Raw genomic sequence first — 22,069 nt, 5'->3', positions numbered from 1 at the left:
TGAAATAGTTTCTCTTTTAATGATACAATAAACAACATAAAGATTAAGAAATAAAAAAATAATAAATACAATAGAATAATTAGAAAATGCAGAACATGAAACAGAATCTGGAACAGATGAATCACAAACCTTTGCCTTTGAAAGCATCAGAACGGTGAAATGTTTTCCATTTTTTAGCAATGAGCTCAAAAATACAGGGTAATAGTATGGTATGTCCTTTTCTTTGAAACCCCAGGTGCTGGACTTAAGAGCCAGAACAAAGCTGTCTGAGGTGTCTCACACTGTCATGTAACCAGCATTCCTATCACGTACAGAGGCATTCATTTCCCACACGGACATTTAGAAATGGATACATTTTCATTTAACAAAGGACCTGGATGTCCAGTGTGAAAGAGCGTCTGGACCATCATGGATTACCAACAGATGTACACAAACATCTGCTGAACATGAGTTTAAAACGTCCTGTGGTGAAGCTCTGGGCTCTTGACTTACAAACAGAGATAGCCTTGTGCTAATGCAGCTACTCTGGCAGCAGGTCGTCTCCTAGCTCTTCATCTGCAAAGTCGTCATCCTCCACACGCTTCTTGACTCCCGTCTTTGGTCTGTCCATCTGAGGCCCCAGTGGGTCCACGTAGGACGCATCTACACACAGGAGGAACAGCTTGTGATGAAATAGTTTGGGACGCTGTATCCCGATAGAGACATAATAACATAACATTATACACCCTTTCTACCAATGCCGTTCTTTTTCTGTGTGTGTTTTTCTCAAGGAGCGCTGCAGAGCGAGATCGCGTGCACAGACAATTTCACTGCATTTTTTGGCATTCTAAATAGTTAGATGAGTTAAGATAACTTTCAACATTTAAGTCTGCACAGGTTCATATTTTAAAAACACTGATATAAATATTAATCTGTTCCATTTTTAAACAGCTGCAATGAATTGCATTTAAGGATACATTATTCAAGTTGTTCTTTTCCCTTATACTCAGTGACCCTGCTCTGTTTGTGGTGTGCCACTGCTTGGCTGAGTTGCTGCGGTTGCTAAACTGACTCGTGGCATCCTATTATAGAACGTCTCATTTATGCACAAATGTTTGAACAGGCAGGCTGCACGGCCAGGTGCTAGATTTTATACATCTGAGGCAAAGGGACTTACAACACCTGAATTCAAAGATTAGAGGTGCGGCCCAATACTTAAATGACAACCCATGCAGTTTATCTGCAGAGGACTATCCGCTGTGTGCTGCAGACAAAGAAAAACCTTTGATAATATCTTTATGATCATCTAAACCTCAGAATGTGTTTCAACATGGGCCTGAACTCTAAATAGATACACGAATACAGCTTACTGGACCATTCAAAGACCTTTATAGAATTCAGTCACCCATTCACACAAGCACTTTTTTCTATGCCTTTTTGATCTTTTCCTATCTAACATTCACACTACAGCTCACTGCGACTCATAATGTGGATGGCTAAATTATCAGAATTTCAGCCATCCATGTAGATGATGTTCCAGCACTAAATGAAATGAAACTGCACTAAGATGTCCATAAACCATCTGTGTGATTATATATTTACTCATATTTTTCTAAAAACTTCACGTATGTCTTGCACAACACATGAAGTTCAAAGACATAAGATAGTTAGGTAGGTGTTATATCATTAACTGCAGAGAAAAATATGGTTTCCTCACCCAGTTCTTTTGGACTGCTGGCTTCATAAGGCTCATTTGAACCAGGAAGTGACCTCATTTTGGCGCCCAGACGCTCTCCTTTGGTGCTGCTGCTGCTGCGACCGCTGTCTGTACAAAAACAAGCACACACCTGCTGACTCGTGATCTTTTTTTAAAAGCAATACTCACATTCAAAATCCTATTAAAAGCTGTTTAAATGTTTAAGCTGTTTAAAACAGCAGTGCCTCTGACTGTGGCCTGCATGTGACTGAATATAGACGTGCAAAGTTTTCTTGCGCACTTTCACGTACAAATGTCTTTTTCATGGCCCAAGTATCTCGCTGACATTGGCTGAATGTGTGCAGAAAAAGCACATTCCTCCAATGTGAAATCACAGTCGCTAAATATCACTGACATGTACGACTTGCTGTACAATAATGGACGATTTTTGTGAAAGGCATGGCGCGGTCGAACATGCCTACTGACCAGCTGCTAAAATGCAACACTGATATGCAACACACTCAGGTACTTTTGACAGGATGTAATGAATATGTGCAAGTGTGTGTTCCAGGCTTATATGACAGACTGACAGGGCCGTGTAGTGATATGAATTACAGACATGACTGCAGACAGCAGCAGCCAACATCTGGCTGCCAGGTAGCCTTGGAAACCTTAGGGGATCAGCAGCAGAAAGCTGAAAAACAGGAAGGAGGCCTGATATTCCACCTTCCCCTCATAGTCCCAAAAAAATCTCACAAACTGCTGGCAAACTGAGACCTCAGTTGGAAAAATCAACGTTTCCCCCCCGCCTTCCTTTCTTGGACAGTCTCGTTTGCATTTCTCTTTTAGTTTACACAACTCAGAGACGTGTACTTAGAGGGATAACAAAACATGCTAGAAGCTAGGAGCTGCAACAGAAGTTTCCACAATTAAAGACGTTATAGACATGTTTTATACACGTCTGAAGCACAAATAACCCTTTATTTCTGCAAGGAGATGGAGATCAATAGAGATGACGCAACTTTCTGGCTTTTAGAACTATTTTTTCTTATTAAAGATATGTTGAAAAAAAAGTTGAGGTACATTAACATAAACCCAACCATATCATTTACGTTTGAAAAGGCACATCACACATGATAGAAAACACAGGTTAGAAAATCCCCACGTTTCGACACACTTCTCCCCTGTTCTGCCGCTGCGTTTCACCAGATTCAGACTGCAGATCGACAGCTGTGGATACGTGAGAAAACAAACCACCAGACTCACACGTCGGTCACGAGAGAGCCGAAGACCTGCAGACACACTTGACCGCACAATACGCAGACTTTACAGAAAAGATGGAAAACTCTCAGGTGAACGAGAGGGTTTTCCCCGAATATCTCAGAGCCGTCTGAGTGCTCGCTCCCCTCCTCCTCCTCCTTTCAGTGCAAAAAAGGAGCACAGTCCAACATCACGGCTGCCTGTCAAACGATTTCTGGATCAGGTCCGTTTTTTCTTCTTCACTTGGGAAACTCACTTCTGCTATGCATGCCTTGCAGTGCTTCACTCAGATGGTTTTAATCACTTAAAAGATTTCTAATGACAGGAGCTCTTATAAAATGAAAAATAAAATAGGTCTGATGCTAATGCTCCGTAGAAGAGAATCGCCTGTATGTGCAGACACCTTTGCCTGACTGAAGAACTTTATCAGAGGTCAGCTTAAGATTTCACAGCAGAGACTGACAGTACAAACCTAAACATGCTGTTGCTGCTACCCAGTTTCTCTTAGTCTAATTTATGTGAATTTTGCTGTTTTGGCTCTTAAAGCTCATTGGCAGGTGAGCTGACTGTGCATTTGAGGGCAAACTACAGATGTAACAACTTCTGAAACATCTCTACTCTATCTCTACTTTTAAGATTAGGCTTAAAACGTTCATTTCTGCTAAAGCATATAGTTAGGGCTGGATCAGGTGACCCTGAATCCTCCCTTAGTTACGCTGCAATAGGCGTAGGCTGCTGGGGGATTCCCATGATGCATTGGGTATTTCTTCTTCAGTCACCTTTCTCACTCATTATGTGTTACTGGACCTCTCTACACTGAATCATACTTGTTATTAATCTCTGGCTCACAGATGGCCCCGCTCCTCCCTGAGCCTGGTTCTACTGGAGGTTTCTTCCTGTTAAAAGGGAGTTTTTCCTTCCTACTGTTGCCAAAGTGCTTGCTCATAGGGGGTCATATGATTGTTGGGTTTTCTCTGTATGTATTATTGTACGATCTACCGTACAATATGCAGCGCCTTGAGGTGACTGTTGTTGTGATTTGGCGCTAGATAAATAAAATTGAATTGAATTGAATGAACCGATCAAACAAACAAGCCCCAGTTTATTCAACAATCTCCTTGTTTGACTACAAATGGCCAGAATTACAGGCACATAGCCTGAAAGTCATAGTCTTACATACCTCTCCCCGAGTCCAGCAGTGGACTGAAGTGTTTAGACTCAGACTGAGATACTGGGAAGCAAAGAGGAAGCAGAGAGGGAATACAGATGAAGACAGAAGATCCAGAGAAGAAGATGAGAAAGAAGGAGAGATTACAGGGCTAGACTGAAGGTCTTACAGCACAGAGAGTTGCAAAAAAGTCTGCCACTTGCAATGAAAGATGATGACAATAAATGTGTCTGCGGTTTACAACCTCGCTTCTCTCACCTGCTTTGACCTCATCTTGTGCACCATGAGAAAATGAGAAAAGGATCTGGGTTTTAGTTCAACAATTTAAACGTTCAAACCAATATTTAAGCATCTGAAAGACTGAAGTAGCAAGGCTGTGATGGACAGTCTCCAGCAACCGTGTGTGTTCACTTTAACAGATGCATTTGGAGGCTCTGGCACCACTAAGCTATGGGATGATGAAAAGTCCTAATCTAATTTATCACGACACAGAGGACTAATGGAAGACTTGGCAGGAGAGAGCAGCAAGCGCATTAACAGGTGTCCGTTACACAAACTCATATATGAATACAACTCGACTACAGGAGCCTGCTAGAGACGTTCAGCTGCACAGCATGGAAAAGCTGGACCTTGTTACACTTTCTGGAGGCTCTCTGGTTTGTATGGATTACATTTGAAATTTGCTCATGGTCCAGCTTTCCAGTGCCAGCCTATTTGTCAGTATTTGGCGGGGATCTGTACTGAATGTTCAGCCTCTTCAGTGTCCACTAATCCCGCAGAGTGCTCAGACCTCCTCATCCTGCAGGATCCAGCAGGATGAGGAGGTCTGAGCAGATCAGGCCTCAGTGTGGTGTTTGAAAACATATACCCATAACGCTGGACTTCTTAGGAGAGATGAGGACAGGTGTGGAGGAGATGCCTGCTGCAGCATGTGTGAACAACAGGTAGAGAGACAGAAATAAGCAGTGAGACATCAAAATAAAAGAGTGGGCCTGATGATCAAAATCATAACGATGATCGTTGTTATAGAAGAAGCATCAGAACCATTACAATTTTTTATGAAAATCATATTTATGTGAGCAAACTTCTCATGTGTTAAAATCTTGGTTTAGCTCAAGCTGCCATGAAAAAAAAAAAACGACGCCTAATAAAGTTCACAGATGTTCCTGTACTGTATGTTCATTTAACTTGAAATTACACCAAAACCCACACATGGAGATGGTTTTCAATGTGACTCTAATAAGATTTTTATAGATGTGCCTCATTCTGGGAGCTCAGTGTGCCTTTTGTGTTGCAGTACAACACAAAACAAGTGTAAGTTCAAGTCCTTAATGATGTAAGGTCTGAGCACTCTGAGCAGAGAGAACAAGGATAGAGGACATGGAGAGCACAGTCTGTGGACAGATGCCACAGACAGATGTGTGGCTCTCTGTCTCTCTGCTGGCTGATTTGGGGGATCCACAGTTGTTTGATGCCACGTCACCAGCACAATTACATACTTATTTACATCTGCATTGTTAACACTGTAACACAGATACAATGGGGGAAAGTAACTATCTGATCACCTGCTGAATCTGTAAGTTTGCTTGTTTCCATGGAGACACACAGAATGTCAATAAAATCCATGAAAAACCCCAACATTATATAAAAGTTATAAACTGATTTGCATGTCACTGACTTAAACAAGTATTTGATCCTCAAGCATAACACCTACTAAGTACTTGATGGTGAAACCCTTGCCTTGGCGATACGTTTTGGGTCATTGTCATGCTGGAAGATCCATCCATGACTCATCTTCAGTGCTCTGGCTGAGGGGAGGAGGTTCTCATCCAAGATTTTACGGTACACAGCCCCGTCCACTGGCCCCTCAATGCAGTGAAATTGTCCTGTGCTCTTAGCAGAAAAACAGCCCAAAGCACAATGTGTGCTTGACTGTGGGGATGATGTTCTTTGAGTCATACCCAGCATTACATTTCCTCCAAACACAGAGGGTTGAGTTGATACTAAAGAGCTTGATTTTGGTTTCATCTAACCACAGCACTTTTCCCCAACATGATTTAGATCTTCACTGGCAAACTCAAGACTTGCACAGCCTTCTTGAGCAAAACAACCTTCTTGAGCGCTGCAGGATTTCAGTTCATTACAACATAGCGTGTTACTAATGGTGTTCTTGGCTATGCGCTCTCAACTGCCTTCAGATCGTTAACAAGCTCCTCCCATGTAATATTGGGGTAATCCACCGCCTCATCACCATCCTCACTCTGTGAGGCAACATCTTGCATGGAGCTGCAGACTGAGGATGACTGATGGTTATTTTATGTTTTTTCCATTTCCAAATAATCACACCAGCAGCTGTATAAGCTACGGTCATGTAGCTCATTCCAGTCTTGTGCGGGTCTGCAATTTTGTCCCTGACAACCTCTGACAGCTCTCTGGCCTCACCCATGGTGGTGGTGAGGCTGGAATGGAAGAAGCTGATTCTGTGGACAGGTGTGCTTTATACACAAACCGAGCTCAGGAGTATTTGTAATTGATTGATCCCAATCTGCGAGAGACAGACTTCTGTTGCAGTTGTAGAGATCAAATATTTCTACTCAATAAATGGTAAATGGCCTGCATTTTATAGCGCTTTTCTAGTCCCTAACGACCCCAAAGCGCTTCACACTACATTCAGTCATTCACACACACATTCACACACTGGTGATGGCAGCTACATTGTAGCCACAGCTGCCCTGGGGCGCAATGACAGAGGCGAGGCTGCCGGACACTGGCGCCACCGGGCCCTCTGACCACCACCAGTAGGCCAACATGGGGTTAGTATCTTGCCCAAGGATATTTGGCATGCAGCCAGGAGGCAGCCTGGGATCGAACCACCGACCTTCTGATTAGTGGCTGACCTGCTCTAACATGCAAATTAATTTATAACTTTTATACAACTTTTTTTTTCTTGAACTCTGGTTGATATTCTCCCTCTTTCCACTAAACTACCATAAAAATTAGAGACCGTTAATATCTTTCTAAAGTAAGCAATGGGGACCAAATAACTATTTACACCACTATAGGTTGATGATGTGTGGACGCACAACTCTGGTCTCAGTTGCAAGTAACAGCGGCGGTAATCTGTTGACCTAATTTGAAAAACAACAACCGACTCACCAGCGCTCCCTGCACTGCTCTCTCTGCCTTCTCTTCGACTTCTCGCGCTGCCTTCCCGTCCCGATTTTATCCTCTGCAAAGGGAAATAAGAGAAAAGGGTGGCGTATGAGAGAAATTGTTTTCTAAATGTGTTTGACTTCAAAACCCAGTTTTGCCAATCAGATTACAGCGCTTCAGAAAACACTGTGCTTCATAAACAAAGTACATTTTTTTTGCTATGAAAACAATCTGGCAAAAAGATAAGCCCCAATATCCAAAGGAATGTGACATTAATGCGCAAAAAATATTACATACCATAAAAATGTTACATGTAAACAAGCCTTACATAAAGTCAGGGGAGTACTCTGCAGAATCACTAAAACCATAAGCAGTTAATTTTAAAGATGATGACAAAAAAGGAAAAGAAATGAAAACAAGGATATATGATGACACGAAAAACAACCACACAAAGCCAACGTCGAGCTCATATATTAGATTTCGGTTATTGCTATCCTCTCAGTCCTCGTGTCGTGCACCGTGCAGTTTGTTTTATCAGTGGGATCGGTTGTTTTCCACTGTTTTTCAGTTTGAAGAATTCGGGGATTAACGAGTCAACCCTCCATCATTCTCTGCAGGCCCGTTTCTCTGCTCCAACAGCAGCTGGTTGTTATTTGACGAACTCATCGGTCTAATCTGTTCCTGGCTTTGATAAATCACTCCACACGACCAAGGCACACGGCTCTGTTACTCTGGCTTTCTTCAAATCTTCACTGACCCCAAACCACCTCTAGTTTATGTATCACAAGTGTGTTGTTTAGAAGCCATTAAATAATAATTACATATAAGGAACAATGCATTGCAGAAGTTATTCAAAATATGCAGTGTTAGCTGATAAGATCCGATTAGAAACAAGCACACATTGTTGGCCTATGTAATAATGTGGTTCCATGACTTGGGTCTTGAGTTAATCTAGGTTTAGATTGGGAAAGAAAACACGGGCTTTACGCTAACCATGACAGAAGATAAGAATAATCCCTTTGACTGCTTATATTCAAACCACTGACCACTTTTCTAATTCATTCTGACGTTTCATGTGACACTGAACAACTCAAACTGCACTTGCATCAGACCTGAGAACAGCTCTCCAAACACTAAAGCTGTTTTGAAAAAGACCCGAGATTACTATCAGCCAGGTGTTAAACAGCTGTGCAGCATCTGTTTGATTCATGGAAAATAAATAGAGACGAAAACCAGCTGTTTTTCATGCAGCTGCAGAGTTGCAGTGACCACGGTCCAACGTTGCATCTAAAGGAAACGCGCGTGTTTTAAATCAGCGAGCGCTCATCCAGGAACAGACGTCACGACTCTGTTAAAAAAGTGATGAAAAGATGATTGATGAAAGTGCCCGAAAGGTCTCTAATGTACAAGTGCAAAATACGCAAGTAATTCATCAGGCAGCATGTTAACATGCATCAGATGGACCCACTTGTACATTACATCACAAAACAAGGTGGAGTGTGTGGAGTTTAATTCATGCAAATAGATCTGGGATGTTGCTCCTGGGATCTGCTGGAGCCTACCTTGGGGGTCACTGCACCGAGCGCTCCGATTACCACTCGGACCACTTATTATGAGCCCTTGGTACTTCTCCAGCTTCTCATGTTCCTTCTTCCTGACATTGTTGTCAATCTGTATAGCTACATCTATCACTACGGCCGTCTTCTTCTGCTTGTCTACCACCACTATGTCCCACAGGATCTTAGCTCAGTCATTCTCCACCACCCTGGGGGGCCATACTTGGCACATATGTTTCTGTATACTATGCCGGCCACTTGGTTATGGCGTTCACTGTATGCCCTGCCTGCTAGCATCTTCCACCCTGCTGTAATGTGCTGGATTGTCTCAGGGGCATCTTTACACAGCCTGCACCTTGGGTCTTGCCTGGTGTGATAGACCCCAGCCTCGATGGATCTATATGTTATAAATGTGTGTGTGTGTCACCATTATTAAAAGTCAATTCCATTTTATTTCTATCTTTGTTAGTGAACTTTTTGTGGGAGGATTTCTGCAAATTGTTTTCAAGTATTTCTTTTATTAAATGTAGAATTGAGATCTGCCAAACAGATCATTAGTTTATTTACCCAGAAAAGTCTGACAGAATACCTGCTCTCTGATTTCCTTCATCTTCTCTACCTTCTTCAGTTTGGTGGCGTAGTCTTGGACTTCCTTCAATTGCATATCTGTGCACAGCCGCACCAGGAAACGCAAGCCTGCACCAAGCAACACACACACACATACACACTCTTTAATTTTACACTCTGATCAGGGGCACCATCTGTTGCTGGTCAAGAGTTCCGTTGAAAACTGCGTAACAAGCTGGATCAATTACATTCCACATTTTCTGGAAACTTTCGGTGGATTTCTTTATAAGTTTCCAGTGCTTTCTGGGAGTTTCCTGTGAAAGAGGAAAAGAAAAAGAACAAAAAAATGAAATGAACTCTGCTAGCTCACATCCCAACTTTGCTTTGTTGTTTTATTGCCATGCGAGCTGAGACGAAACGTGTTTTTCTCACCACTTCGTCTGTAGCAGCTTGCCACCATTAGCTGCCACTTCACCTGAGTTGGTCTGAGGAGCAGAAACACATCTGATCAATATAAACACAAACCAACACCTGACTTAAATCATTTTGCTGACCTCCTAAGGACTGCTCAGAACATATCAGTATGCCAGTACCACACTGAAATAGTTAATATATTTTAATAATTGATACCACGTAACAAAAAAGGTGGAACTATGTGCCTCAAGATTAGAGAATGTGAAACAACTTCACTAATTTTTCAGCAACAGTTCCATATAAAACGAGAGGCTTTCACATTCATTTAAGTTAGAAACTCATTTAAAGGGCTTCCATAAAAACCTTAGAGTCTGAACTTACAATTTTTTACCAACCCATCCGTGCTATCTGTTTAAAATAATCGAAATAGTAGTTACTTACTGTATTAGCGTGGCTCTTTCAAAGTACTGAATGGCTTTCTCACAGAACTGTGTCTCAATGTAGTAAGCTCCGAGCCACTCAATCACATGGATGTTGGAGGGAAAGTACCTAAAGGACTGGACAGCAACAACGTAAAAACATTAGTTTGCTTAAAGTAGTGGTGTCAAAAGTAGGGCCTGGGGGCCAGGATCAGGACAGGAGAGGGTCCAAGCCGGCCTGTGTTTAGATAATGTGAAGAAGGGCATAAATCTTTTACTTTTATCTGCACTTTGAGATGTTTTACAGCCTTTTGTACTGCTAAATATCTCCATCATGGTCATTCATACTACTCTAACATAATTAACTAACAGATGAGCAAAAAAGTGACAAAAAAACCAAACAATTTTTTCATTGTACAAATTTCTGTTTTTTACAATGGGTCCACAGACAAAAAAAATGTACTGTTAACTTCTGTACAGTGTAATTTAGTGTAATTTAGAAAGAAAACCCCCCACCATGAAATTAGGCTTCTGGTACCTCATAATAGTACTGGAAAGCCTGGGATTTGTCCCCCTCGCCATCATGCAGTTCTCCCAGCTTAGCCAGTGCCTGGGCGTCTGTGGGAGTTACACTGATGACCTGCATTAGCCACTCGATTGCTTGTTCGGGATTTTCCAGAAGCTCATAGCTGGGATCAAAGTGTTAAGAACTAATAGATGCTCGTGTGATGATATATGGACAAACAGGCTCGAATCCCTGAATGAACACATTCCAACAAACCCTAAAGTACATACGAGTAAAAACAGATCATCTGTGTGACATACAAATGCATCACTAGAGCCTGTCTGACACAGTATTTTTAAGACTATATCAGACTATATACTGATATTTGGCGATTTAGAACTCAGATATTCCAATATATCGTCTAAAAACGTTTTCTTTCACACACAGCAAAGAAACCAAACAGATTTATGTTTAGGAGTAAAGTCTTCCTTACTCTGCTCAGATCAGCTGGTTTTTGTGTTTGTGTCTTTCTAAATATGTTGTTGGCAACAGGGGCGTTGTATGGTGCCCCCTGGTGAACAAACTATGCAACATCAATGGACTTTGACACTTTGTAACGGCATTTCTCTCATGTCTTCTTTACTTCTCTAATTTTCATTGATTGTCTGTTACAAATGCAGATAACAATAGAAGAACAAATAGCTAATATTGGGCGATTGTACTGGCCCGCTGATAAAACCATCTCCACATCACACTTGTTAGCAGCGGGATACAGGCTGGCCAGCTGGTACATGACTTGGGAACTGTTCCTCAGAATGGCATGGAGCTTCAGGAAGCAGTCCAGAGCCTCCTCTAGACGATTCAGTCTTTTATAAGTCAGACCTGGAACAAGGTTTAGGGGAAAATTCAGTTACGTAACTGTGCCTCTATGTTAATAATAATCACACAAGGCACATATAAACCACATGTTGGTGTAGTTTTATTCCAGCGATACCTTTTACTTAAGATGACTTTAAAATTTGGATGCTGTTGTTTAAAGAGCTACCGTGTCTGTGAATATGATAGCTCCAAAGGTTTTGAATGAATTCTGATAAAACTTTGTATAGGTGTAGAGTCGGCTCATATTAACAAACCATTTAAGTTTCGTTAACATCAACCTAGGTCTTCAAGGTGAACTTAAAGATTTATTGGTTGAAAACAGACCAAAACGCCTGATAAGTTATGTTAACTAATGTTAGCCTGATAACTGAAACTAAGATTCTGACAACTGTGGTGTGTATTGTCAACAGAAAGTACCCATGAAGCTTTCAAATATCATGTCTCATTTGACCTCTGACCTCTCCTTTAAGGTCAATAGCTTGATCTGAAGGTTAAAGTAATAACAGTAGATAGAGGTAATTAAAACTATTTTTCTTACTTCAATTGTTTGTATTAAAAACATTTATAAAATGGTATATGGGAATTTTAAATATCACATTATGGTTTGCATCCAAATATGTCACATTTGACCTCTGACCTCAATTTTGCATCTGCCTTTCTTTCAAATTGACCCAAAAATGCGTACTATCTTTAAAGAAAGTATTGTCAAGAGAAAGAAAATGAGCTGCCTACTTGGTTAGAAACATGCTGTAGTATATTATTATATAATAAAATAAGGTTATTTGTGTCCACGTATTGATAAATCAATGCCAATTATCCATTACCTACTCCTACATAATCTTTAAACACAAAATACAATACAATTAAAAGTAAATACTACGCAGAGAGTGAGCTGCCCTGGGCGAGGTTTGTGCTCTAAGTGCTTCTTGTTATTTATGTATTTGTGCACATTCCAATAGAGTCGGTCATGCTGTGTCCACACTTATTCTCAATGTAGCCTCAGCCAATATTCTGATACTCATAGCAGAAAGCTGGATGAAGATACACAGACATTTAGACAGGGCACTCATGGCCTCACTATATTTTCCTAACAGTCAAGAGTCTGAATTTAAAGTTCAACCAGTGCTTGCAGCAAATATTAACAGACCGCAGTTCAGAGTGCAGCAAGCTCTTGTTGTTCATTCCCAAATGATTCTTGCACGTCCAATTGTCGTTGAGCAATACATCAAACCTCCTGCTTATCTACTGCCGCATTACTGCTGCAGTTAAGGAGCACTTACCCAGGTTGTAAAGGCCTTCGGTGCACGAGGAATCATTCCTCAGTGCTTCTTTGTAGAACTCTGCAGCCTTTTCAAAGTCCTGTTTGACAAACACCGTGTTGCCCTTGTTGATAAGTGCTGCTGGGTTGTAACGATCAGCATTCATAGCAAGGTCGGCATATCGGTCAGCCTGGTCGTAGTCTTTCTCCTGTTAGGGAAATTACAAGAGAAGAGAATATGGTTGTTCAATCATCTCCCAACAGTAACATTTAGTATCACATTTCTTTAACGGTAAACCTCCAAATATTTTGCTGATTTTAAGTGTTTTAAATTTTCAGAACTTTTCAGTTATTTTATAATCAAGAGATTCTTACCAGAAAATAGAGGAAAGAGAGGTTAGTGGCTGCAGCGCTCTTCACTCTGCTGTCCTTCTTCTCAAATGCCTTCAATGTTTCCACTGCCTGAAAACACACAACTCATTACAATCAGGGTAACACTCTGTACTAAAGCTCCTCCAGTACAGCATTCTCAGTAACAAATGATATTTTAAGTACAAGCGCATTTCCCCAGCATGTAACACACAAAGAAACATAAAAAAGACACAAAAATTTACTGAATTGTTAGTCAAAAAATCAACGACAATATTATTAGCCATTAATAGCCAATCACTGATAAATTATATATACATCTTCACATTTATGGTGAAGATACTTGGACATTTTGGCTTTTTTTTTTTAGGTAAACTGTAATTCTGACGTCCTTATGAAGCAACAAGTCAAGGGGGACAAACCCAGTACAATCTAAATGTGGACATGTGAATGGAAGGCAGACATACCTCAACCTTAGGCATGCAGATGGGGAGGAAACAAAAGCAAAAAGGCAATGAGAAGATGAAATACTGAGTCGGACACTGAGCTCTGTTCAAACAGCCTCAACAAGAGAAAACTCACATGTATGAATAGTGCTGAGCAACAGTATTACAACATTGTTATAAAAAGAAAAGATGGAAACACAAATTGTCAAACTGTGAGGAACCTTGGAGTCATTTTTGACCAGGATATGTCCTTCAACGCACATATTAAACAAATATGTAAGACTGCGTTCTTCCATTTGCGCAACATCTCTAAAATTAGAAATATCCTGTCTCAGAGTGACGCTGAAAAACTAGTTCATGCATTTATTACTTCCAGGCTGGACTACTGCAATTCATTATTATCAGGATGTCCAAAAAACTCACTGAAAAGCCTTCAGTTAATCCAAAATGCTGCAGCAAGAGTACTGACAGGGACTAGAAAGAGAGAGCATATTTCTCCTGTTTTGGCTTCCCTTCATTGGCTTCCTGTTAAATCCAGAATTGAATTCAAAATCCTGCTCCTCACATACAAGGTCTTAAATAATCAGGCCCCATCTTATCTTAATGACCTTGTAGTACCATATCACCCTATTAGAGCACTTCGCTCTCGCTCTGCAGGCCTACTTGTTGTTCCTAGAGTATTTAAAAGTAGAATGGGAGGGAGAGCCTTCAGTTTTCAGGCCCCTCTTCTGTGGAACCAGCTTCCAGTTTGGATTCAGGAGACAGACACTATCTCTACTTTTAAGATTCGGCTTCAAACTTTCCTTTTTGCTAAAGCATATAGTTAGGGCTGGACCAGGTGACCCTGAATCCTCCCTTAGTTATGCTGCAATAGATGTAGGCTGCCGGGGGATTCCCATGATGCATTGAGTTTTTCCTTTCCAGTCACCTTTCTCACTCACTATGTGTTAACAGACCTCTCTGTATTGAATCGTATCTGTTATTAATCTCTGTCTCTCTTCCACAGCATGTCTTTTATCCTGTCTTCCTTCTCTCACCCCAACCGGTCGCAGCAGATGGCCGCCCCTCCCTGAGCCTGGTTCTGCCGGAGGTTTCTTCCTGTTAAAAGGGAGTTTTTCCTTCCCACTGTCGCCAAAGTGCTTGCTCATAGGGGGTCATATGATTGTTGGGCTTTTCTCTGTATCTATGAAGCGCCTTGAGGCGACATTTGTTGTGATTTGGCGCTATATAAATAAAATTGAATTGAATTGAATTGAAATTAATGTAAATGTAATGTAACTTCCATAAATTTAATGCGTGTGATCCTTACTTAATCGCATCGACTTTTTTGGGTTCAGCATTATATTTGGCAAATATTACCAAAGATATCAATTTACATGACAGCCACATATGATGGAAGCTACTAAAGCCTCATTTTGATGTCTTATTATGGTCTAAAATTTAGTTTGGCAGCAAATTATTAAGAGTGGAAGGTGTGGTTGTAAAATATGCTGCTGATACAATACTCTCACCTGGTTGAAGTCCTTCTGTCTGAGGTAGGTGATGGCTTTGTTGATCTCTAAATCATTGGCAAGCTCGACATACTGAGAACTCTTCACCATGTCGACACACCTTAAAAAGAAAAGAAAACATACATTCACTATCTTCACGTGTCAAATGCCAGCATTCATTGATCACTGTAAATAGCAGGTGCATAAATGGAGAATAATTAAGCAATTGTTTGATTTTGACTTATGTTTCTCAATATTGAAATGGTCCTCTCCAACATACTAATGCGCATTAGTGCACATTAATGCACATGTCGAGTGCTTTTACGAGTACTCAACATGTATTATGTTCATTTAAAAACCTAAATAAGAAAGCATTAGGGAAGAAAATTGTTGAAATAATAGTAGAGCTTGAAGTTTATTGTCAGTCTGCTCCAGAAAAATATTCAGAAAATGTGATCAAACTAGTGTGCAGAGAAGTTTAGGCAAGTAAAGGAACTTTGGGAAGTCCCTCACACCACCACTAAAGAAACGAGAGCCACTGGAAGACTCAAACAATTAAAACTAGAGCTTTTTTTTTTTCTTTTAAACGTTCAAGCAATCAAGTTGGGACATTTATGTAATCGTAAATGAACTGTAATTATACCACAGTTAGGCACTGTCACAATTTTCAGTTATTCAATGACAAACAAACATACCATGCTCACATTAAAGTCTTTAGATGCAAAGAAAAAGACAGCAGTAACAAACCAGTCAAATCCAGTAGCAAACAAAGTCTCGATCGCTGGGGCAATGAGCTTGGCTGCTGTCATGATGTATTTCTCAGCCAGGGTTTTTCTATGAACAGCATACAGGAAGACAGAGGAACAGCTGAATAAAGGGGGGGGGGGGGGGGAGTAATACAGAGGACTGATGGAGCAAGACAAAGTTGGGTTTGTGTTGTGTGAATATCTTCTTACAGATCTCTCTCCATCTGGTGAAGTTTGTCATTTTTAATGGCTTCAATGACCATATTGGAGCTGGTGTCTTCCTGAAAGAGTTGGCAGAACTAGACTTAATTAATGAAATAATAATAAATGCTGTAATAAAATATCACTCACATTGGAAGGGATGTATTTGTCTTCATCATCAATGCCCAGAGGAACAGAGATGAGCTTCTGAAAGGCCTTCTTCATCCTCTCTCTGTCACCGATAGCATAGTAGCACAGGATAAGGTTGAAGCCTGTCTTGATATTTGGACTCTCGCTCATGATGTGCTCGAAAGACGTAATGGCATCTGTGTACTGGCCCATGCAGATAAACACTACACCGATATTCTGCATGATCTTGATCCTCATTTCTTTGTGGGCATTTGTTATCTGATCCAGCGCCATTCGGTAGAACTTGATGGCTTTAGGGTAGTTCTTCTGTTTAAAGTAGATGTTGGCCATGTTGACTTTCAGGCGGCCTGGAACAGCAGCATGCATAGTTTGACGGAAAAACCACAAGACAAGTGATACAACAAAGAATTTACAATGTATGAAACATGACTTTTTTCTTATGTGTCAGTGATCAGGGACTGTTTAACACAATGCCACAATTTTCCCAGCAGTAAAAATCCAAGATACTGCAAAAATACACCAAGAGCTACACCTCAGAGTCTACAGGCCTCAGTTATCATGTTAAAGCTCATGAGAGTACAATTAGAAAATGATTAAACTAGTATGGCTTCTATATATGTTTCTACAAGAAGAGCATAGCTTAGATTTGCACTCATTGAGACATCCATGTACGCGTCTTTATACCAAAGTATTGTCGAGTCAAACGTGAGGCCACCTGTAAAGCGTGGGTGTTACTGGGTCATGGGGAGGACAATGATCCCATGAAAACAAGCAGATCTATAACGGAATGACTAAAAAAAAGAAAAGAATCAACACGCTGCAATAAACGAGTCAGAGTGCAGACCTCAACATGATTTAAATCCTGTGGTAGGTCCTTAAGAAAGCTGTGGATAAATGAATGCCTGAAACCCTCAAGGAACTGAAGCAATGTTGTAAAGAACAGTGAGTCAATATTCCTCAACAATAACAGGAGACACTGATAAAGTCATAAGGAAAAATATTACTTGAAGTTGCTGCTGCTGAAGGTATTCCACAAGCTTTCATGCGGTGTATAAAACTTCGTTTTCACATGATTGTATTTATGAGGGCTGCCACATTCTAAGTACACCAGCAGTGAGTGTGAAGCTGAGCGGCCTGCTCACCTGCGTTACTGAACATTTTATTCTTCACAATGATCTGGTAGCTGTTCAGGGCCTCTGGGTACATTTCATTGTTTGTGTATTGGTTGGCAAGGTTGAGCAAAACCTGTAATGGGAGAAACATTTAATATTTCTAAATAAAACAATTAAAAACTGATGTTAGAAATTGATTCTCAAAAACAAACTTTAAATTGTATCAGTCTTTCGCAAGCTGTTCCTTCCTAAATAGCTGAGCCATGAACACAAACATCTGAGATGATTTACTTTAATATTTTAATATGAAACAATAATAATAATAATATACTCTGAATGAGATAAATAAGAACAGATTTTGCATACACTACTGAGTAAGCACTTATGGTTTATTTCTACAGTTATTGTAGACCAGGAGGATATTAGGGCTGCCACAAACGATTATTTTGATAGTCGACTAGTCACCGATTATTTTTGCAATTAGTCCACTAATCAGATCATCATCCATTGGATGTACAGCATACAGATTATTGCACCAGCAGCATCTGCTCTTATATAACTATCATTAGCTTACAGCTTTAAGTGTTTAAGCTATGTGCAAACTAAAAATAAAGACAAGATGATAGTTTATTAAATTTGAATGAAATTTGCAGATTGTTTCGGTGAAGTTTAATAAACTCCTTGCTATCTAAAATATAACAGGACACCGGAGTATATTCTCGAGCATCTCACACTTCTGATAATCAGTTGTCTGCTTGATGTTTATTCAGCTGTGTAAAAACTATAACTTTAATATCAGCCAAACCGATTCACTCAGGAACAAATAAAATACTAAAAAAAAGCCAAACAATAACATTTTTAAGTTATCTAAGTGACTTATATATGTTTAACCTGAGTAGCGAAAGACGGCGGTGGGTTTGAGTCCGGTGTTCTCACGGCTCTAGTGAGCCTTGCCCCCGGCTAGCTATCGAGCTAGTGGGTAACAGACGTCTCCGAAAACGTCCGAGCGCTTTTGAAAATATGTGGTGTCTTGATAAACTGAGCAGGTATTTGAGGTTTACACAGCTACATTCTCGCCTGAAAATATGTTAAACGTTTATTTTGTGACCCAGAAAGAATAATAAGAGTAATATTAAAACTAACTAGCTAACTAACTAACCGCCATTATTGACAAATGAGCAGGGCGCTATGGATTCTGGGACACAGCGTCTTCTTCTTCGGGGTTTGACAGCAGCTGGCATCCTTGTACATGCAGTGCTGCCATCTTCTGTTTCAGTCCGTTATTACGCTCTTAAATCCTACTACTTATTCCTGCGTCTTTTGTGATCTTACAAAGCTTCAAACGACGCGTCCACTATTAAATCAGTCGTGACTAGTCGACTAATCGTGGCAGCCCTAGAGGATATGGAGCATTTTAAATGAAAAGTACTACTTTGATTTATTTTTGACTGAAAAAAAAACCCCTCTCTTGCTTATTTTTCACTTATCAGTTTGGTTTTTCAGGCATTAAAAAGTAGTTTTTTCAAAAGAAAATCAACACCAGACTGTTCTTTTAGAAAGCAAATCATTACTCATGAGTGCAGAGTGTAGAACAAGCATACAGCAGCCTGACTTACAGAGTACGTGAGGTCTAAATTTATATGGTCTGCACTGCCAGACTGTTCCCTCTGTCTGACCAGGGCTCGCTCCTTCCGCCCTGCCTCTTTGGCTTTTTCAAGGGCCTGTAGACACAGACACACCCACACAAACACACACAGCAAGTAAGCCACTTCTGGGTAATAATCAGAAGTAATTATGAATAAACACTCTGCTGCAATGATGTAACACGTTTTTCCTGCCCATTAGACATTCTGGTGCCGACCAAAAAGGCCTTGGCCTTCCACAAGATGAAAATTACCTGTAATAACAATATTTTTAAAAACAGTTCTTTTAATTTTTCAGAAATCACAGCAAACCACACACTGCTGTTATGTGACATAACACATTGCCTATACAATATGTAGACCAATTTCCCCCATGTATGAAAAACCGCTGGAAATGGGAAGGTCGATAAACTTCAAGTACTTTGTCCTAACAGCCGTTTTAGGTATTACTCTGGTAGAAATGTAAGCAGTTTTATACACTTCACTGTGAGAGAGCTGACACAGTTAAAAATGAATTATGGCAAACTGCCCCACTTGGAGAGCCTTCTCTTTAAATCCAGACAGTCAACATTAGTAAAAAGTTTGTTAAAGAGTGAAACGCTGACCACTTGTAAGGCTCCCATGCTCTGTGCCATGCAGCTCTCCTCTATCAGGTCATTCACTTTCTTCTCCAAGATTTTGATCTTCTCCTCAGGCCTGCAAGAACATGATGAGAGTGAAACATTTGTCAGTTTATAATAGCTGGTAATAAGAGGCCCAAGGTGTGCCAAGAAAATATCCCCCACACCATTACACCACCACTCCCATGCCTGAACCACTGGTGCGAAGAAGGATGGCGAAATGTTTTTGTGTTCCTTATGCCAAATTGTGACCCTACAATCAGAATTTCACAAGCGATGCTTTCTTTCTGTTCTTCTAATCTATTCTATTAGTTTCGGTGACCCTCTAAACTGTAGCCTCAGCTTCCTGTACTACCTAACAGGAGTGTCTGGCGTGGTCTTCTGTTGATGTAGCCCATCTGCTTTAAGTTTTGATGTGTTGTGCATTCAGAGATGCTCTTCTGCATACCTTGCTTGTAAAGAGTGGTTGTCTGAGTAACTGTTACCTTCCTATCATCTCAAAACAGCATCAACACGACAATTTCAATCAGAAAATTGCCGCTCACAACAGATCTGCAGTTTTTAAAACACACAAACTCAAACCAGGCTGTTTCAAGCAAACAGTCATGCCCCGTTTAAAGTCATTTAAATCACATTTCTTTCCTGGATGCAAGGTTTCAACTTCAGCAGGTCATCTTGACCATGTTTATGTGCCTAAATTTACTGAGTTGCTGATATAAGACTGGCAGATTAGATATTTGCATCAAAGAGCAGTTGAACAGGCATACCTAATGAAGTTGCAGAGTGAGTGTACAGCATAGCATTTTCACACTGAAACAAAGCAGTCTAAAGTGATAACCTACGTATCATCATTCTTTGCTTCGAGTGCAGGTGCAGGACCCCTGGACTGGCCCAGAGGGTCAAAGGCTGAGCCTGAAAATATAAATCATACCAATTCATCACTATATAACTGCAAGGGGAAAGACACAAAACTTGCATATATAAATATGTCCTTACAAGAATGCACAGAGGTTTATATTAACAAAAAAATGCACATTTTTTTAATGTTAGAAACACTCAACTGTACCTATTCTTGAAGTATACAATAATAACTTTTTAATCATTATCGACACGCAAAAGACAATAGATGAAACAGACAACTTTAAACTCACCACGACTCAGGGAGGAGGTGTAACCTGCTGCTTTGACGGCAGTCATTGGACGGGCTGACCCATCCTGGTACATTTGCAAATAACATAAAATACATATATAGTAAACACTAATTATAAAAAAATAATCTAACAAAAACTATGCAAGACCTTATTTGCACATTTGATTGTTTAATAATACTTCTCACCTGTACAGCTCCAGTCATGGGTCGTCCCATTGAAGAGGCCATATGAAGCCGAGCCTTTGTGAAACAATAAGTATCAATATTGTAATCAATAACAATAATTTAGGTCTTTTTAACATGTAGATATGAACAAAAACATTCCACATAAATGCTTCACAGTAATGAAACAATCACCGTCATTGGCTGCACATCTTGTCACTGATCATTGATTTAATCTGAGCAACTTTCAACAAAGAACTGCACTTTGAAGGAGGTATCTGTATTTGTTGTGCTCATTCAAAAATGTTTCACTTTTAAAGGATCATTCTATTTCATTGTACTTACGCCAAAAGAAGAAGCTAAAGATCGAGGTCCAATGGGAGTGCCAGGAAACTTGGCAGTCATCTAGAAAATTAAAGACATGATATATTAGTAGTTAAACGATTTATACACCTCCAGAAAACCCCTCTCTCTCTCCCACTTACTCACTCATTCACTCACACAAGCGCGCACAAACAAACAAACACACAAACACACACACACAGTATTTGGCACTTACCGGGGGTCTTCTTCCATGACTTGTCCTCACTGCTTGCTGGAAGCCCACATCATTCTCCAGCTCCTTAAAATTAGTCAACAATTAGTCTTCATTTTTTACATAGTGGGCCGACGGAAGAGCAGACATATGTTAAACACACACAATTTTGAAATAAAACTTTGAAGTAATTAGTCTTTCGCCATGCCACTATCTCAATCTCATATAACCAACATTAATTTTTCAAAGTTGATTTTCTATACGCTTAGAAACAATGTGCTAATGTAGTGTTAGGTTAGCGGTTAACTTACCTCCGAGTCAAATGTCGGATTATAATCATTGTAACCCGAATAAAGGTCGTCCTCCTCCACAGCCAGATGCACATGTTCCATTTCTGTTTCTCCGTAAAGGTAGTGTATGAAAATATTCCTCAGTGTGTGGCAAACAAACAGTTTTCTATGCGAGATAACTGGTAATATTTTGTTGTCCTTTTAGGATTTCGTCCCACAATTCAACGCGGCATGGGCGGGACAGTTTCCTTTTCAAACCTCTGATTGGTTTTTCACGCGTCCATCATGTCTGGCCTCAACC

At 40.3% G+C, this 22,069-nt stretch overlaps 1 protein-coding gene across 8 annotated transcripts; it reads right to left on the bottom strand.

The window, feature by feature from the left end:
• Positions 1-61: 61 nt before the first annotated feature.
• On the bottom strand, positions 62-22,018 carry ift88 (intraflagellar transport 88 homolog). Of its 8 annotated transcripts, none has more exons than XM_085134873.1 (27): positions 21,790-22,018; positions 21,503-21,565; positions 21,289-21,348; positions 20,968-21,021; positions 20,783-20,846; positions 20,474-20,543; positions 19,617-19,707; positions 18,985-19,089; positions 17,399-17,501; positions 16,257-16,603; positions 16,116-16,186; positions 15,907-15,993; positions 15,175-15,280; positions 13,230-13,316; positions 12,877-13,063; positions 11,491-11,599; positions 10,751-10,901; positions 10,235-10,350; positions 9,812-9,864; positions 9,628-9,693; positions 9,402-9,508; positions 7,260-7,332; positions 4,972-5,025; positions 4,362-4,376; positions 4,116-4,166; positions 1,697-1,804; positions 62-642 (listed from the first exon to the last, which is right to left on the bottom strand). In XM_085134873.1, the coding sequence occupies exons 1-27, from the start codon at positions 21,868-21,870 to the stop codon at positions 521-523; spliced, it is 2,601 nt and encodes an 866-aa protein (XP_084990999.1). In that variant the 5' UTR covers positions 21,871-22,018; the 3' UTR covers positions 62-520. The 8 variants fall into 8 exon arrangements, with proteins under 8 accessions (XP_084990999.1, XP_084990996.1, XP_084990998.1 ...); XM_085134872.1 differs by having other exon boundaries at positions 64-642; positions 4,972-5,022; positions 15,181-15,280; XM_085134865.1 differs by lacking the exons at positions 4,116-4,166; positions 4,362-4,376 and having other exon boundaries at positions 65-642; positions 4,972-5,022.
• Between the last annotated feature and the right edge of the window lie 51 nt (positions 22,019-22,069).

This window comes from Neolamprologus multifasciatus, chromosome 16 (genome assembly GCF_963576455.1).
Source record: "Neolamprologus multifasciatus chromosome 16, fNeoMul1.2, whole genome shotgun sequence".
Lineage (NCBI taxonomy): Eukaryota > Metazoa > Chordata > Actinopteri > Cichliformes > Cichlidae > Neolamprologus > Neolamprologus multifasciatus.
Note: the sequence above shows the minus strand (reverse complement) of the source record. Positions and strands in the feature narration are given on the sequence as shown.

What these genes read in the sequence shown, in the direction of transcription:
- ift88 (XM_085134873.1), bottom strand. Translation starts at nt 21,870, where the DNA reads ATGGAACATGTGCATCTGGCTGTGGAGGAGGACGACCTTTATTCGGGT. An exon ending in AGGACTTCAACCAGGTGAGA is followed by an intron (nt 13,317 to 15,174) that starts GTATTGTATCAG and finishes GTGTGTTTTCAG; the next exon opens with GCAGTGGAAACATTGAAGGC. An exon ending in GAGCAGTGCAGGGAGCGCTG is followed by an intron (nt 5,026 to 7,259) that starts GTGAGTCGGTTG and finishes CACATGCTGCAG; the next exon opens with CAGGCATCTCCTCCACACCT.